General features: G+C 48.8%; 1 protein-coding gene across 4 annotated transcripts in view; it reads right to left on the reverse strand.

Annotated features, from left to right (window-relative positions):
- Positions 1-16,598, reverse strand: part of PLIN3 (perilipin 3) — a 37,010-nt gene extending 20,412 nt beyond the window's left edge. For 2 of the 4 annotated variants that reach the window (XM_023512556.1, XM_012804488.2), the window contains exons 1-4: positions 16,535-16,598; positions 10,873-10,955; positions 5,095-5,296; positions 4,862-4,944 (exon numbers count right to left, since the gene is read on the reverse strand). In XM_023512556.1, the coding sequence (XP_023368324.1) occupies positions 4,862-4,944; positions 5,095-5,296; positions 10,873-10,938 (351 nt within the window). In that variant the 5' untranslated portion in view covers positions 10,939-10,955; positions 16,535-16,598. The remainder of the gene's footprint in view (positions 1-4,861; positions 4,945-5,094; positions 5,297-10,872; positions 10,956-16,534) is intronic. The other 2 variants (XM_023512557.1, XM_012804489.2) reach the window with 1 other exon arrangement.
- Between the last annotated feature and the right edge of the window lie 562 nt (positions 16,599-17,160).

Genomic DNA, 17,160 nt, shown 5'->3' on the forward strand with positions numbered 1-17,160 from the left:
CCACAACGCCCGGCTATTTTTTGGTTGCAGCCGTCATTGTTGTTTGGCGGGTCCGGGCTGGGGGACCGGGCTTAGGTGTACGTGGCTGGCGCCTTAGCCGGTTGAGCTATAGGCGCCGAGCCAGTCATGACTTTAATCACTGCATCAGCTAGCACTCTGGGAGGCTGTGATAGGTAGACTGCTTGAGCTCAGGAGTTCAAGACCAGCCTGAGCAAGAGTGAGATTCCGTCTCTAAAAATAGAAAAACTGAGGCAAGTCTCAGTGTCTGTAGCTCAGTGAGTAAGGTGCCGGCCACATACACCGAGGCTAATGGGCTCAAGCCCAAGCTGGGCCTGCCAAACAACAATGACAACTATAACCAAAAAATAGCTGGGCATTGTGGCAGGTGCCTGTAGTCCTAGCTGTTTGGGAGGCTGAGACAAGAGAATCACTTAAGCCCAAGAGTTTGGGGTTGCTATAAGCTGTGACAACACAGCACTCTACAGAGGTCGACACAGTGAGACTCTGTCTCGAAAAAAAAAAAAGAAAAAAGAAAAACTGAGGCAAGAGGATCAATTGAGCCCAAGAGTTTGAGGTTGCTGTAGCTATTTTGATGCCATGGCACTGTACCCAGGGCAACAGCTTGAGACTATGTCTCAAGAAAAGAAAAAAAAAAAAATCACTGTAGCAGAATGCTTGGGCTGGACTCCTGGCTTGTTACTTCCTAGCTTTGTGTCCTCAGGCAAATCATTCTACCTCTCTGTGCCTCTGTTTCTTGGTCTTGGAGTATTTCTGGAGATGGAGGGTGGTGATGGCTGTACAATCAGGAGGTGCTTAACACCACTGAGCTGTATGTTTAAAAAAGCTTTAAGATAGTAAATTCTATGTTGTATGTTTTACCATGATTAATTTTTTTTTTTTTTAATTGAGACAAGAGTCTCACTTTGTAGAGACACAGCAACCTCCAACTTTTGGACTCAAGCGATTCTCTTGCCTCAGCCTCCCTAGTAGCTGGGACTATAGGCGTCCACCACAATGCCTGGCTATTTTGTTTTCTTTGTTTAGTAGGTCTGGACTGGGTTTGAACCCACCAGCCCCAGTGCACGTGGCCAGCACCCTTACCACTGAGTTACAGGTACCCAGCCCATGATCAAAAAATGTTTTAAAAGGCTGGGTGCCCATAGCTCAGAGGTTAGTGTACTGGCCAAATGCTCTGGGGCTGGTGAGTTCAAACCTGGCTCAGGCCTGCTAAAGAAAAAAACAAAAAAATAGCGGGGCATTGTGGTGGGCACCTATAGTCCCAGCTACTAGGGAGGCTGAGGCAAGAAAAGCACTTGAGCCCAAGAGTTGGAGGTTGCTGTGAGCTATGACGCCACGGTACTCTACCGAGGGTGACATAGTGAAACTCTGTCCCAATTTAAAAAAAAAAATTAAAAACAAATGTAACTTGAACACAAATGTTTATAGCAGCATGAGTCATAACAGCCTAGAAATAGGCACAACGTAAGTGTTCACAAACTGATGAGCGCACACACACAATATGTCCACCCATACAATGAGATATTATTCAGCCCTAAAAATGGAATGGTTCTGACACATATTTATAAAATGGATGGACCTTAAAAATATTATGCTAAAGGAAAGAAACCAGACAAGAGAGGCCACATAGCATATGATCACGCTCATGCAAAAAAACAGCAGAACAGGCAAATCCATAGAGACAGAAAGCGGATTAGTGGGCTCAGCACCCATAGCTCAGTGAGTAGGGCGCCGGCCACATACACCAAGGCTGGTGGGTTCAAGCCCGGCCCAGGACTGATAAACGACAATGACAACGGCAACTAAAAACAGCTGGGAGTTGTGGCGGGTGCCTACAGTCCCAGCTATTCGGGAGGCTGAGGCAAGAGAATCACTTAAGCACAAGAGGCTGAGGTTGCTATGAGTCGTGATGCCACAGCACTCTACCTAGGGTGACAAAGTGAGACTGTCTCAAAACAAAAAAAAAGAAAGAAAGAAAGAAAGAAAGCAGATTAGTGGTTGTCAGGGGCTGGGAGAGTGACTGCTGATGGGGACGGGGCTGCTTTTGGGCTGATGAAATTGTTCTAAAATTGATGGTGAAGGTTACACAATCTGGATATCCTAAAACCAAGACATTGTAGCCCTTAAATGGGGCAGCTATGGTATGGCAGGTAAATAGTATCTTAGTAAAGGCACTCAACAAAAACTGCTGACACACTGCACTAGGATTATGCAACCACAAGGTTACTAGCCACGCGAGGCTATTTAAATTTAAAATAATTAAGTTGCATAATATTAGGAATTCATTTCCTCAGTTGTATGAACCACATTCTAATCTAAGGGCTTAGTCACCATGTGTAGCTGAAGCTTTCCATACGGGGTGACACAGTGAGAGAGAGTTCCATTGGACTGTGGTGAGCGAGGAAGACCTTTTGTGAGTGGGAAGACTCCTAGGAGGTAAAGTTGGAACCCATGAAGCAGGAAGAGCATGTACAAAGGTCCCAAGGTAGGACTGAGATGGGCATGTTAATTTATTTGCCTCCACAGAATCAAGTTCCATGAGGGAAAGGACTGTTTCTATTGCCACATCCCTAAATCTAAGCGGAGCCTGGTACATGTGGGCACTGGCAGCACTTAGCAAAGATGAAAGGCAGTGGGTTTGAAGTGTAACAAGTGAGGTGGCCAATGAGGGGAGGGAGGGGATTAGGTCAGATCAGGTTGGTGAGGATAGGTGGGCCTTGAAGAGGACTTTGGTCTGAGCAAGGGGAAGCTGCAAAGACTTTTTTTGTTCCTTTAAGAAACAGGGTCTCGGCTTTGTGCCTGTGGCTCAAGCGGCTGAGGCACCAGCCACATACACCTGAGCTGGCAGGTTCAAATCCAGCCCAGGCCCACCAAACAACAATGATGGTTGCAACCAAAAAATAGCCAACCAAAAAATAGCCAGGCGTTGTGGCGGGCACCTGTAGTCCCAGCTACTTAGGAGGCAGAGGCAGGAGACTAGCTTGAGCCTAAGAGTTGGAGGTTGCTGTGAGCTGTGATGCCACAGCACTCTACCCAGGGCGACAGCTTGAGGCTCTGTCTTTAAAAAAAGACAAGGTCTGGCTTATAATCCTAAAACTGGAGGTAAGGTGGCTAGATTGCTTGAGCTCACAAGTTCAAGACCAACCTGAGCAGAAGCGAGACCACGTCACTACTAAAAATAATAAAAACTGAGGCAAGAGGATCACTTGAGCCCAAGAGTTTGAGGTTGCTGTGAGCTATGATGCCATAGTACTCTACCTAGGGTGATAGGTTGAGACTCTGTCTCAAAAAAAAAAAAAAAAGAAGGCTCAGTGCTTGTGGCTCAAGTGGCTAAGGCACTAGCCACATACACCTAAGGTGGCGGGTTCAAATCCAGCCCAGGCCCGCCAAAATAAAAATGATGGCTGTAACCAAAAAATAGCTGGGCGGTGTGGCAGGCGCCTGTGGTCCCAGCTACTTGGGAGGTGGAGACAGGAGACTCACTTGAGCCCAGGAGTTGGAGGTTGCTGTGAGCTGTGATGCCACAGCACTCTACTCAGGGGGATAGCCTGGGGATAGCTCTGTCTCAAAAAAAAAAAGAAAAGAAAATAGGGTCTCCAGTTCTGATCAGAGAGGAGTGCAATGATATGATCACAGCTCACTGCAACCTTGAACTCCAGAGCTCAAGTGATCCTCTCATCTACCTAATCCTTGTGAGTAGCTGGGACTCTAGACACACATTGCTATACCTGGCTACTTTATTTATTTATTTGCGGTTTTGGCCAGGGCTGGCTTTGAACCCACCACCTCAGGCATATGGGGCCGGTGCCCTACTCCTTTGAGCCACAGGTGCCGCCCTATTTATTTTTATTTTTTTTATTTTTTAGAGACAGAGTCTCACTTCGTTGCCCTCAGTAGAGTGATGTGGTGTCACAGCTCACAGCAACCTCCAGCTCTTGGGCTTAGGTGACTCTCTTGCCTCAGCCTTTTGAGGAGCTGGGGCTACAGGTGCCTGCCACAACACCCAGGCGCTCGCCACAACACCCAGCTATTTTTCTGTTGCAGTTTGGCCAGGGCCAGGTTTGAACCCAGTCGGTATATGGGGCCAACACCTTACTCACTGAGCCACAGGCGCAACCAATATTTTTTTTTGGGGGGGAGTCTCACTATGTCACCCTCAGTAGAGTGCTGTAGCATCACAGCTCACAGCAACCTCAAACTCTTGGGCTTAAGTGATTCTCTTGCCTCAGCCTCCGAAGTAGCTGGGACTACAGGCGCCTGCCGCAACACCCAGCTATTTTTTGTTGTTGTTGCAGTTGTTATTGTTGTTTAGCTGGCCCAGGCCAGGTTGGAACCTGCTGGCCTGGGTGTATGTGGCTGGCACCCTACCCACTGAGCTACAGGCATTGCCCTACTTTATTTTTTGGTGGGAATGGGATCTTTCTATATTACCCAGGCTGGTCTCAAACTTCTGGCCTCAAGTGATCCTCCTGCCTTGTCCTCCTGAGTAGTTGGGACTACAGGTGCACACAACCATGCATGACTACTTTTTTCGTTTTTTGTTAGAGGTGGGATCTTGTGACGTTGCCCAGGCTGGTCTTGAATTCTGGGCCTCAAGTGATTCTCCTGCCTCAGCCTCCCAAAACCCTGGAATTATAGACATGACCCACCACACATGGCCCACAAAAGGGGTTTTGACCAGAACTGGCTGGCATTGGGATTATTCATCTCAATGGGGATGGGAACAGGCAGGAAGCTGCTGAGCTTGTGCATTCTAATTAAGCTACAACCTGCATATTCCAGACCCTGGAAAGTCCCCATGTCAGCCGAGCCCCCAGGTGCTCCTGAGGCTGATACCCTTTACCTTCTCCGTGGGCTGGTGCAGGATGGGCAGGTTTTCCTCCAGCTTGTCTAGGCCTCTGTGGGCATATTCACTGGCTGATGCAACTATGGATGGAGGAAGACAAAAACCTGTTACTGCCCCTCTGGGGCCTGCCACGTAGGGCTGATTTTGGGGGGTATAGGGCCAGGGGTAAAGCAGACCCCCCAGAATCAGCCAGGAGTAGGGGGATGTGATGCTCTCAGGACTTGACTCACTCTGGGGCTCCAGCCTGCCGAGGATGGGCTGGGCCCCGCTGACGGCAGCTGCAGTCAGGGTCTTCACGCCCTTCTCGGCTGCATCACAGATGGTCTTAACGTGAGGGTGGCTCTCCTTAGTGGAGGTGTAGGCAGCGGACACCATGTCACAGGTGGAGCTGATAAAGGGCATGCTGGCCACGCGTTCCACCACACTTGGCTGCTGCAGGAAAGAGGCAGCTCAGATGGGCGAGGCTGGGAAGGCGGACACAGGCGGGAAAGCCAGAGTGCTCTATGGTTTTGCCTTCACTCCCAGCTGGCGCAACAGCTCAGCTCACCCATGCTTTGCATCCAGGAGGTTGCACAAGCCAGGAACTTTGAACTTCTGTCACATCCTTCCTTTATTTTAGATTTACAGCTCATGTGTTTGAGTGTATCCCTTACCAGGGACAAGAAGAGTCCCATTCTTGTGGCACTTAGTGTCTAACATGATGATCTGCAAACTACAACCCATGGACCAAATCTGGCCTGGCTCCCACTAATTTTTTTTGAGACAGAGTTTCACTATGTTGCCCTCAGTAGAATGCCATGGCATCACAGCTCACAGCAACCTCAAGCTCTAGGGCTTGAGTGATTCTCTCACCTCAGCCTCCCAAGTAGCTGGGACTACAGGTGCCCACCACAATACCTGGCTATTTTTTGGTTGTAGTTGTCGTTGTTTGGCAGGCCCGGACTGGATTCAAAACCGCCAGCTCTGGTGTATGTGGCCGGCACCCTAGCTGCTGAGCTACAGGATCCCAGCCTGATTTTTTTTTTTTTTAAGAGACAAGGTCCTGGCTCGGCACCTGTGGCTCAAGTGGCTGAGGCGCCAGCCACACCCACCTAAGGTGATGGGTTCAAATCCAGCCCAGGCCCGCCAAACCACAATGATGGCTGCAACCAAAAAAAAATAGCCAGGCGCTGTGGCGGGCGCCTGTGGTCCCAACAACTTGGGAGGCAGAGGCAGGAGACTCCTTTGAGCCCAGGAGTTGGAGGTTGCTGTGAGCTATGCCAGGGCACTCTACCCAGGGGACAGCTTAAGGCTCTGTCTCAAAAACAAACAAACAAACAAAGAGACAAGGTCCTAAGCTCGGTGCCTGCAGTTCAAGTGGCTAGGGTGCCAGCCACATGCACTAGAGCTGGCGGGTTCGAATCCAGCCCCGGCCTGCCAAACAATAATGACAACTACAATCAAAAAATAGCTGGGTGTTGTGGTGGGTACCTGTAGTCCCAGCTACTTGGGAGTCTGAGGCAAGAGAATCTCTTAAGCCCAAGAATTTGAGGTTGCTGTGAGCTATGATACCACTGCACTCTCACCAGGGTGACTGCTTGAGACTGTTTCAAAAAAAAAAAAAAAAAGAGAGACAGGGTCTTGCTCTGTCGCCTAGGCTAGAGTGCAGTGGTATAATCATACCTCAAGATAGCCTCTAACTCCTGGGCTCAAGCAATCCTCCTACTTCAGCATCCTGAGCAGCTGGGACTATAGGCATATGCCTGGATATCTGGTTAATTTTTCTTTTCTTTTTTTTTTGAGACAGAGTCTTACTTTAACGCCCTTGGAAGAATGCTGTGGCATCATGGCTCACAACAACCTCAAAACTCTTGGGCTCAAGTAATCCTTTTCCCTCAGACTCTCAAGTAGCTGGGACTACAGGCACTCGCCATAATGCCTGCCTAGTTTCAGAGACAGGGTCTTGCTTTTGCTCAGGCTAGTCTCAAACTCCTGAACTCAGACAATTCACCCGCCTTAGCCTCCCAGAATGCTAGGATTCCAGGTGTGAGCCACCATGCCTGGCCCTCTATTTTTTTTTTTTAATGGGATCTTGCAGGCCAGGCGACGTGGCTCACACCTGTAATCCTAGCACTCTGGGTGGCCGAGATGGGTAGACTGCCTAAGCTCACAGGTTTGAGACCAGCCTGAACAAAAAGCAAGACCCCTTCTCTACTAAAAATAGAAAAACTGAGGCAATGGGAGGCTGAGGTAAGAGAATCGCTTAAGCCCAAAAGTTTGAGGTTGCTATAAGCTGTGACACGAGGGAACTCTACTGAGGACAACACGGTGAAACTCTGTCTCAAAAAAAAAAAAGAAAGAAAAAGAAAAACTAAGGCAAGAGGATTGCTTGAGTCCAAGAGTTGGAGGTTGCTGTGAGTTATGATGCCATGGCATGCTATCCAGGGCAACAGCTTGAGACTTTGACTCAAAAAAAGATGGGCAGAGCCTGTGGCTCAAAGGAGTAGGGCGCTGTCCCCATATGCTGGAGGTAGCAGGTTCAAACCCAGCCCCGACCAAAAACTGCCAAAAAAAAAAAAGAAAGAAAAAAAGAAATGAGATCTTGCTATGTTATCCAGGTTGGTCTCGAACTCTTGGCCTCAAGCAGTTCTCCTGCCTCAGCCTCTCCAAACACTGGGATTATAGGTGTGAGCCACAGTACCCAGCTATTGTTTCTTTTCTAACAGGTTTACTGCGATCTAATTCAGACAACATAAATTTCATCCTCTGAAAACATAATTCATGGTTTTTAAATATAATCAGGAGGTTGTACAACCATCACCACTATCTAATTTCAGAACTTTTTCCATCATCCCCAAAGGAGACCCTATGCCCACTAGCAGTCACCCACCCAGTCCTTCTTCCTCCATCTGAAACCATTAATCTGCTTCCTGTTTCTACGGATTTGCCTATTCTGCATATTTTGCATAAAGGGCATCATATAGGGAAGATGCAACTTCTTACTGAGCATGGCATTTTTAAGGTTCATCCACTCTGTTTTGTGTGTTAGAGCCCGGTTCCTTTTCATGGCTGAGTGATATTCCACCACCTACTGCTTCTATAAATAAAGATTTATTGGCACATGGCCATGCCCATTCATTTACACATCCTCTGTGTCTACTTTTCTGCTACAAGGGCAGAGCTGAGAATAGTGACAAAAGCACACGACCCATACTGAAGATATTTACTATATAGCCCTGTGGACCCCTGACACAGAAAAAATATGTCAGGTAACATGTGCCAAGAAGAAAAGGAAAGCAGGCTCGGTGCCTGTGGCTCAAGTGGCTAAGGCACCAGCCACATACAACTAAGGTGGCAGGTTCGAATTTAGCCCGGGTCTGCCAAACAACAATGACGGCTGCAACCAAAACATAGCCAGGCATTGTGGCAGGTGCCTGTGGTCCCAGTACTTGGGAGGCAGAGACAGGAGACTCGCTTGAGCCCAGGAGTTGGAGGTTGCTGTGAGCTGTGATGTCACAGCACTCTCCCCAGGGGAATAGCTTGAGGCTCTGTCTCAAAAAATAAAAAAAATAAAAATAAATAAAAAAAAAAGAAAGAAAAGGAAAGCAGATTAACAAGCTACTAACTGGTAGGGGGGCTGTCAACACTAAGGTGGTCAGGGAAGGCTTCTTGGAGGAGGTGATATTTAAGCTAAGGCCTGACTAGAGAGGGAGGAAAGGAGCAACATGTGTAGCCATGAGAATAATATTCCCAGCCTGTGCTTTTCAACATGGCAGCCTCTTAATTAAAATTAAATTCAGGCTCAGCGCCTGTGGCTGAAGTGGCTAAGGTGCCAGCCACATACACCTAAGGTGGCGGGTTCGAATCCCCAGCCCGGGCCGCCAAACAACAATGATGGCTGCAACCAAAAAATGGCCAGGTATTGTGGCAAGCGCCTGTAGTCCCAGCTACTTGGGAGGCTATGGTAGGAGACTCGCTTGAGCCCAGGAGTTGGAGGTTGCTGTGAGCGTGATACCATGGCACTCTACCCAGGGGGATAGCTTGAGGCTCTGTCGCAAAAAAAAAAAAAAAAAAAAAAATTAAATTCAACTGAATATTTTTAGTTGAATTGGCCACATTTGTAGTGCATAATAGCCACATATGATAGTGACTTCTATATTGGATGGCAGGTATATAATTTCCCATTATCACAAAAAATCCTACTAGATACCATGTTTCCCTGAAAATAAGACCTACCCCAAAAATAAGCCCTAGCAGGATTTCTACACATTTGTTAAATATAAGCCCTACCCTGATATTAAGACCTAGTGATGGGCGTGGCTATGTAGGATATCTGCATAGCCACGCCATGCATTTTGGTGCAGAGAGGAAGACATCCCCTGAAAATAAGCCCTAGTGTGTCTGCTTGAGAAAAAATAAATATAAGATAGTATCTTATTTTCAGAGATACACAGTAGCATAAGGCATGGAGAAAATAGCAAATGCAAAGGCCCTGGGGTGGACCAGTAGGCTGTGTTTAAAGGGGAATAAGGAGATGTCAGGTACAGTGGCTCATGCCTATAAAAAATACAGCACCTCCAATGTACATTTACGATATGTAAATTATATCTCAATAAATTAGTTTGTTTCTTTTTTTGAGACAGAGTCTCACTTTGTTGCCCTGAGTAGAGTGCTATGGCATCACAGGTTACAGCAACCTCAAACTCTGGGGCTTAAATGATTCTCTTGCCTTAGCTGGGACTACAGGCACCTGCTACAATGTCCGGCTATTTTTAGAGATGAAGCTTTGCTCTGGCTCAGGCTAGTCTTGAACCTGTGAGCTCAGGCGGCCCAACGACCTTGGCCCCCCAAGTGCTGGGATTACAGGCGTGAACCACTGCACCCGGCTAAACTGGTTTTTAAAAAATGTTGTATATTCATGGGTGGTGCCTGTGCCTCAAGGAGTAGGGCGCTGGCCCCATACACCGGAGGTTGTGGGTTCAAACCCAGCCCAGCCAAAACTGTTGAAAAAAAAAAAAGGGTGTATATTCATATTATGGAATATCACTCAGCCACAAAAAGGAACAAGCCTTTGACATGGGTTACAACATAGATGAACCTTGAGGACACTGTGCTCAGTGAGAGAAGAAGACACAGAAAGACACGCAATGTGTGACTCCATTTAAGTGGGATGTCCAAATAGGCAGGTCCACAGAGACAGGAAGTGGATTTGATTTATAGCTGCCAGGGGCTGAAGGGGGGGATGGGGTGTCTTTTTGGTGAGACAAAAAATGTTCTGGACGAGGTGGCTAATGCTTGTAATACTAGCACTCTGGGAGGCTGAGGTGGGTGGATTGTCTGAGCTCACAGGTTTGAGACCAGCCTGAGCCAGAGTGAGATCACATTTCTAAAAAAAAAAAAAAACCTGGGCACTGTGGCAGGCACCTATAGTCCCAGCTACTTGGGAGGCTGAGGCAAGAGAATTGCTTAAGCACAAGAGTTTGAGGTTGCTCTGAGCTGTGATGCCATGGCACTCTACCAAGAGCAACAAAGTGAGACTGTGTCTCAAAAAAAAAAAAAAACAAAACTGTAATGTAGACATGGTTACACAACTTTGTAAGCTTTACTAACAATAATTGAATGGCATATTTTATAAGGTGCATTCTACAGTATGAGGATTCAAAATTGTTTATTAAAAAGAGGTCATTATTTAAATTGGGGATAAAGGAGCTAGAATAGAAATTGGCTTTCTAGGAGGTCACTAAGAGATCTTTCAGAAATAAGGACAATTTGGCTCTGGAGAGGGGGTAGGGAACAGGTAGTGTCAGACAGAGCCCTGCCACCCAAGTTGCTACAAGAGCTTTTGAGATTCCCATTTCTCCAACCTCACCAAGGGCACGAGGTAACCTGAAGCCCACTCAGTAAGACACCCCTTCAGCTTCCATGCACAGCTCGCGGGTCCCTGCCTCCCTGCCTCCCTGCCTCCCTGCCAGGTTATCCCGGTGTGGGAAGCCTCATTGTCCCAGTCCTTGGCCCCAGTTCTTCCTCACCTGCTGTACTGGTTCTTCCACTGCCATCTGGGTGCCAGCATTGGCCTCTGTCTCACTGGCAGACATGGTCTCAGCAGCAAGCACTGTGAACAGAGGAAACAGATAAGGTATACCCTGCCTGGACTTTTCTCTGGAGGGAGGGACTAGGCCACGTTGGAACTGAGGGACAGAGGGCTCAAAACTGTCCATCAATACCCCATTGCTACCAGAGTCAACTGTGGACCTTGTCCAACAGCAGGTTCCCGAGTCAGCAGATCTGGGCTGGGCCAACCTATCTCTGCAGTTCTAACAAACTCCCAGATTGTAGTGGTGACACAGCTTGTCCCAGTCCACACCTTGAGGCATTAGGTTTGGGAGCAGCCACTTCAAGGGCTCACCAGTATCACCTATACTTCACAGAAACAGGTACAGTCCACAAACCTCTGCAGAGGGCAATGTGCCAAAAGCTATCTTCCCTTTGACCCAGAAACCTTACTTCAGGGAAGATGCCACACCTGCATTGCTAGCTGGGCCCGAGGTCTGTGTACCTGTCACCCACAAAATGATAATAGAAGCAACCTGGATGCCCTGTGAAAGAGGATGAAAACTAAACAAAAAAGAGCTGGGTACAGTGGCTCACACCTGTAAGACCAGCACTTGGGAGCCCGAGGAGGGTAGATTGCCTGAGCTCACAGGTTCGAGGCCAGCCTGAGCCAGAGCAAGACCCTGTCTCTAAAAAATAGGCAGGCATTTCAGTAGAAGCCTACAGTCCCAGCTACTTGGGAGGCTGAGGCAAGAGGATCACTTGACCCAAGAGTTTGGGTTGCTGTGAGCTAAGACCCCGTGGCACTCTACCAAAGATGACCAAGTGAGGATGAGAGAGGATACCCAAGAACGGTGAGGTCTAGGAGAACAGGTCTTCTCAAGGAGACCACAAGGATACACCTGCGGGGTCGTCTCCATGGTGACTCAGTTCTTGGGAATTTGTAAACTTAACTTCCTAGAACCTAGAAATTTCTAAGTTCTATGAAATCTTGTAATTCTGTAGGGGCTGGAATAGCATCTCCCGCTTGATTCAAACTGGCCAGTGAGAAGGGTACCTGTGGGATGGAACTTTTTGACTGTTGATAAAAAGAGAAAGACCAAGCCAGGAGGGGAGCACGGCCATTTGAAAATCTTCTATGCCGTAAGCTCACAGCCATAAGCTCCCAGACGGTAAATAAAGCCCTTCCTCTTATAAACGTGATGTTTGGGTGCTCTTTCTCTACGTTGGGCCTCGTCTTCCTGCAACAAAGACTCTGGCTCAAAAACAAAACAAACCAAAAAGCAGCATGTCCCAATACAATACCTCAAGAATGAGATTTATGCAAAACTGACACAGATCACAATATTGTTAAGAGACAAAAAGTGTCCAATGAACTGTCAAACAGGGCAAACTTTTTTTATTGAAATAAAGTCTCACTTTGTCAGCCTTGGTAGAGTGCAGTGGCATCATGGCTCATAGCAACCTCAAACTCCTGGGCTCAAATGATCCTCTTGCTCCAAGTAGCGGGGACTACAGGTGCCTGCCAGAATAACCAGCTAATTTTTAAGATACAGGATCTTGCTCTTGCTCAGGCTGGCCTTGAAATCATGACCTTAAGCAATCCACCCACCTTGGCCTCCCAGAGTGCTAGGATTACCTGAGTGAGTCACCACATCCAGCCAGGGCAAATGTTTTTGCTTGCATTTGCATGGAATCTTGAAAAAGACAGAAGGGGTCCAGTACAGCAGCTCAAACCTGCAATCCTAGCACTCTGGGAAGCTAAGGTGGGTGGATTGCCCTAAGTTCACAGATTTGACACCAGCCAGAGCAATACCTCATCTCTAAAAAGAGCTGGGCATTGGGTGGCGCCTGTAGCTCAAAGGAGTAGGGCGACAGCCTCAAATGCTGGCGATGGCAGGTTCAAACCCAGCCCCAGCCAAAAACTGCAAAAAAAAGAAGCCGGGCATTGTGGTGGGCACCTATAGTCACAGGTACCCGGGAGGCTGAGGCACGAGAATTATTTTAGCCCAAGAGTTTGAGGTTGCTGTGAGCTGTGATTCCACAGCTCTACTGAGGGCGACATAGTGAGACTCTATCTCAAAAAATAAATAAATAAATAAAATAAAGAGACAGAAGAAACTTTTTTTTTTTTAAGACAGAGTTTTGCTACGTCACCCTCAGTAGAGTGCCATTGCATCACTGCTCACAGCAACCTCAAACTCTTGGGCTTAAGTGATTCTCTTGCCTCAGCCTCCAAAGTAGCTGGGACTATAGGTGTTCACCAGAACGTCCAGCTATTTTTTTGTTGCAATTGTCATGCAGGCCTGGGCTGGGTTTGAACCTGCCACCCTCAGTGCATGTGGCCAGTGCTAAGCTGAGATAGAAGAAACTTGACAGTGGCTGCCTCTTCAGCAGGAGGATTGCACAGCTGGGGGTGGGATGGGAAGTAGGTTTCTGACTATAGAGCATTACTTATTCATAAAACAGTTAGGGGCTGGGCATAGTGGCTCATATCTGTAATCTTAGCACTCTGGGAGGCTGAGACAGAAAGACCACTTGAGGTCAGGAGTTTAAGACCAGCCTAAGCAAGAGCAATCCCATCTTTACTAAAAATAGAAAAATTAGGCGATGCCTGTAGCTCTGTGAGTAGGGTGCCAGACACATAAACCGAAGCTGGCAGGTTTGAGCCCAGCCCAGGCCTGCTAAACAACAATGACAACTACAACCAAAAAATAGCCAGACACTGTAGTGGGAGCTTGTAGTCCCAACTACTTGGGAGGCTGAGGCAAGAGACTCACTTAAGCCCAAGAAGTTTGAGGTTGCTGTGAGCTGTGACATCACTGCATTCTACCGAGGGCAACACAGTAAGACCCTGTGAAAAAGGGAGGTGCCTGTGGCTCAGTGAGTAGGGCCACCAGTCCAATATACCAAGGGTGGTTGGTTCAAACCTGCCCCTGGCCGAACTGCAACAAAAAAATAGCTGGGCGTTGTGGCAGGTGCCTGTAGTCCCAGCTACTCCAGAGGCTGAGGCCAGAGAATCACCTGAGCCCAGGAGTTGGACGTTGCTGTGAGCTGTATGATGCCATAGCACTCTACCGAGGGCGATAAACTGAGACTCTGTCTCTAAAAAAAAAAAAAATAATAATAATAATAGAAAAATTATCTGGGCATAATAGTTTGTACCTGTAGTCCCAACTACTCAAGACACTGAGATGGGAGAATCACTTGAGCCCAGGAGTTTAAGGTTATAGTGAGCTATGAAGATACCACTACACTCTAGCCTGGTGACAAAGTGAGACTCTACCTCAAAAGAAAAAAGGTTAGGCTTTTTCTAGCCTAAGCAAAAATTGAGACCCTGTCTCTACTAAAAACAGAAAACTCTAAGGCAAGAGGATCGCTTGAGCCCAAGAATTTGAGGTTGCTGTGAGATATGATGCCACAGCACTCTACCCAGAACTATAGCTTGAGACCCTGCCTCAAAAGAAAAAAAATTTAGGCTTTTTAAAAAAAGGTAGAGAGGCTCAGCACCTGTGGCTCAAGCGGCTAAGGCACCAGCCACATACACTTGAGCTGGCAGATTCAAATCCAGCCTGGGCCTGCCAAACAACAATGATGGCTGCAACCAAAAATAGCAGGCATTGTGGTGGGCCCCTGTAGTCCCAGCTACTTGGGAGGCAGAGGCAGAGGCAGGAGACTTGCTTGAGCCTAGGAGTTGGAGGTTGCTGTGAGCTGTGATGCTACAGCACTCTACCCAGGGTGACAGCTTGAGATTCTGTCTCCAAATAAAAAAAAGGTAGGGAGATCACCACAGACCAATTTCATCAGACTCAAGCGTTCACTCCATTTTCCTGACCAGGTGAGATGAAGAAGTCATGGCATCTTCGGACAGACTCCTGGAGGGAAGCCAGGAGTCTGAGCTCTACCCCATAAGATGTGATGTTAAGCAAGGGTGTCCTTCTGCACTAGCCTCAGTCATCTCACCTGTAAAAAGGGGCTAAACATAGTGCCTACCTTAAAGACTGGTTTCCTGGTGTGAGGCTAAGAACCTCTGAGTTTGATTCTGCACATTTCCTTCCAGAGGAAGCCCAGCCTCCTGGTGGCCTTGCTTTGACATCTGCCCTAAGCAAAATGGTGTTTTGGGAGCACTGGGCCTGGAGTCCAGACCTGTCTTTAATCTCTGCTTTGCAACTCACTAGGAGTGTGGGTGTCAGAGGAAAGGACCTCCAGGAGCCTCACTTGCCACATCTGTGAAATGGGACAACCCTTTCACATTTGCTTGGAGTCCTTGGGGACTGAAGGAGATGCTGGACTAGGGGAGCTAGCTCAGGGCCTGGCACATAGTAGGTGCTCAGTGAACAGAACCATCTCACCCTGCTTTGGCTTCTCCATACAAAAGAGTGCAGCCAGACAGTAATGCTTGTTATAAAGGTCCCCCAAGTCAGGTAAGGAGACAAGACACACTCAACTCCTAGGATCACTGCTGACACTCTATTATTCTCCTCACCTTCTTCAGAGCCTGAGCTCACCCTCCCAAGAACAGATTCTCAAGTCTTATAAGGATTTGGGCAGCTTCCTCACATCCCTTCTGGCGACCAATCCCTCCTGCAACTGGTTCAATCAAGGGTGGCTCTTGCAGATGTAGGTGCACTATTAAGGCCCTTTGGATCAGCTCAGCGCCTGTGGCTCAAGGGGCTAAGGCGCCAGCCACATACACCTGAGCTGGCGGGTTTGAATCCAGCCTGGGCCCGCCAAACAACAATGATGGATGCAACCAAAAAATAGCAGGCGTTGTGGCGAGCGCCTGTAGTCCCAGCTACTTGGGAGGCGGAGGCAGAGACAGGAGACTCGCTTGAGCCCAGGAGTTGGAGGTTGCTGTGAGCTGTGATGTCACAGCACTCTACCCAGGGTGACAGCTTGAGGCTCTGTCTCAAAAAAAAAAAAAAAAAGGCCCTTGGGATCAGTGACCCGTCTGCCGCTAACCCCAGTGGCCTGAGCAAGAGCTAGTTAAAGCTAAAGCGACCCTCCCCCTCCACTTCCTAATCTCTGATATTTAGGAAAACCCAAAGCTGGGGGCGCTCCAGGCAAGGGACACACAGGTCCTAGGCCCAGCCTGGACAAAAGCCTGGAAGAGGGTGGCCTTCTCACAAGTGCAATACCGGGGCCGCACCCGCCCAGGGAAGCGGGCAAGATTTGACCGAGACCTCCCCAAAGTCTGCTGGGAGGCCCGGAGCCGGGGGTGGGCGCGGGTGGAGGGGAAGCACCGAAGACCCAGGGAGGACGGGGCGGTTGGAGGAGAGCTGAGCGGCAGAGAAACTGCTTGCAAATCGCGTCTGCAAAAGCAAGCGCGCTACAAAGCGAAGGACTCTGGGGTGCCGGAGGACCGAGAGCACCCATTTGCAACTGGTTTTGTCCTCATTCGTCCCCCTCCAAAGTTCCACGACGCGAGAAAACAGTTTAAAAGTCTGGGTGTGTTGCAGAAGTGGAGTTTGTCGGGGGGTGGGAGTCGGAGGTGAGTCAGCCCGGACAGGAGACCCCTCCCCAGGCCGCAGAGCATGGCAAATACACCCCTCTCCGCTTTCCCCGTCCTTCTGTCCTTGGAGCACCCCAGGACTCGGCGGACCCCATCCCCTACTAATTTGGGGCGCCCGCGCCTCTCACCACAGTCCGCAGGACGTCCGGAGCGCGGCGGCCAAAACTTTCAGACGAGTTCCCAGACTGGCCCGGACAAGGCGGGCTTTTACCTCGCGGGGCAAGGGCACCCAAGAGTGACGGACCAAAAGACCAATAGGGCCGGGGAACGCCCCAGCCGGACCCCGCCTCTGCCCCGCCCCCTTCGCCGCTTGGTGGAGTCCTGGAGGCACTAGGCGCCCTGGAAGGTGGTGGTGGTGCGATTCCTGGACTCCCCCAAGTCCCAGCCCGCACCCTGTGAACTCAGCCCTGGGACGTTAGTGTGATCAGGGCCAACCAACCACGTGGATTCTGGGGATTTCCTGGCCCCCTATTTCTCCAACGGCCAAACTGAGGCTGAAAGACCCCAGCGATCGTTGCCCAGCCCGGCAATACGAGCGACTTCAACAACAGTGGTGAACACATATTCATTGAGGCCTTTAGCTTGCCCTGCCGGCATCCCATCACTTCTTCTTCCTAACCCTCCTCATTTTACAGATAAGAAAACTGGGGCCCAGAGAGGGTCAGACAGAGCCAGCCCCCCAGACTCTGGTTCTCGTATCAACCTCTTCCTGCAGTTGCTCTCGCTTGAATTTTTTTTTTTTTTTTTTTTTTTT

This window comes from Otolemur garnettii, unplaced genomic scaffold (assembly GCF_000181295.1).
Source record: "Otolemur garnettii isolate 467f Iridium unplaced genomic scaffold, OtoGar3 scaffold00029, whole genome shotgun sequence".
Taxonomy (NCBI): domain Eukaryota; kingdom Metazoa; phylum Chordata; class Mammalia; order Primates; family Galagidae; genus Otolemur; species Otolemur garnettii.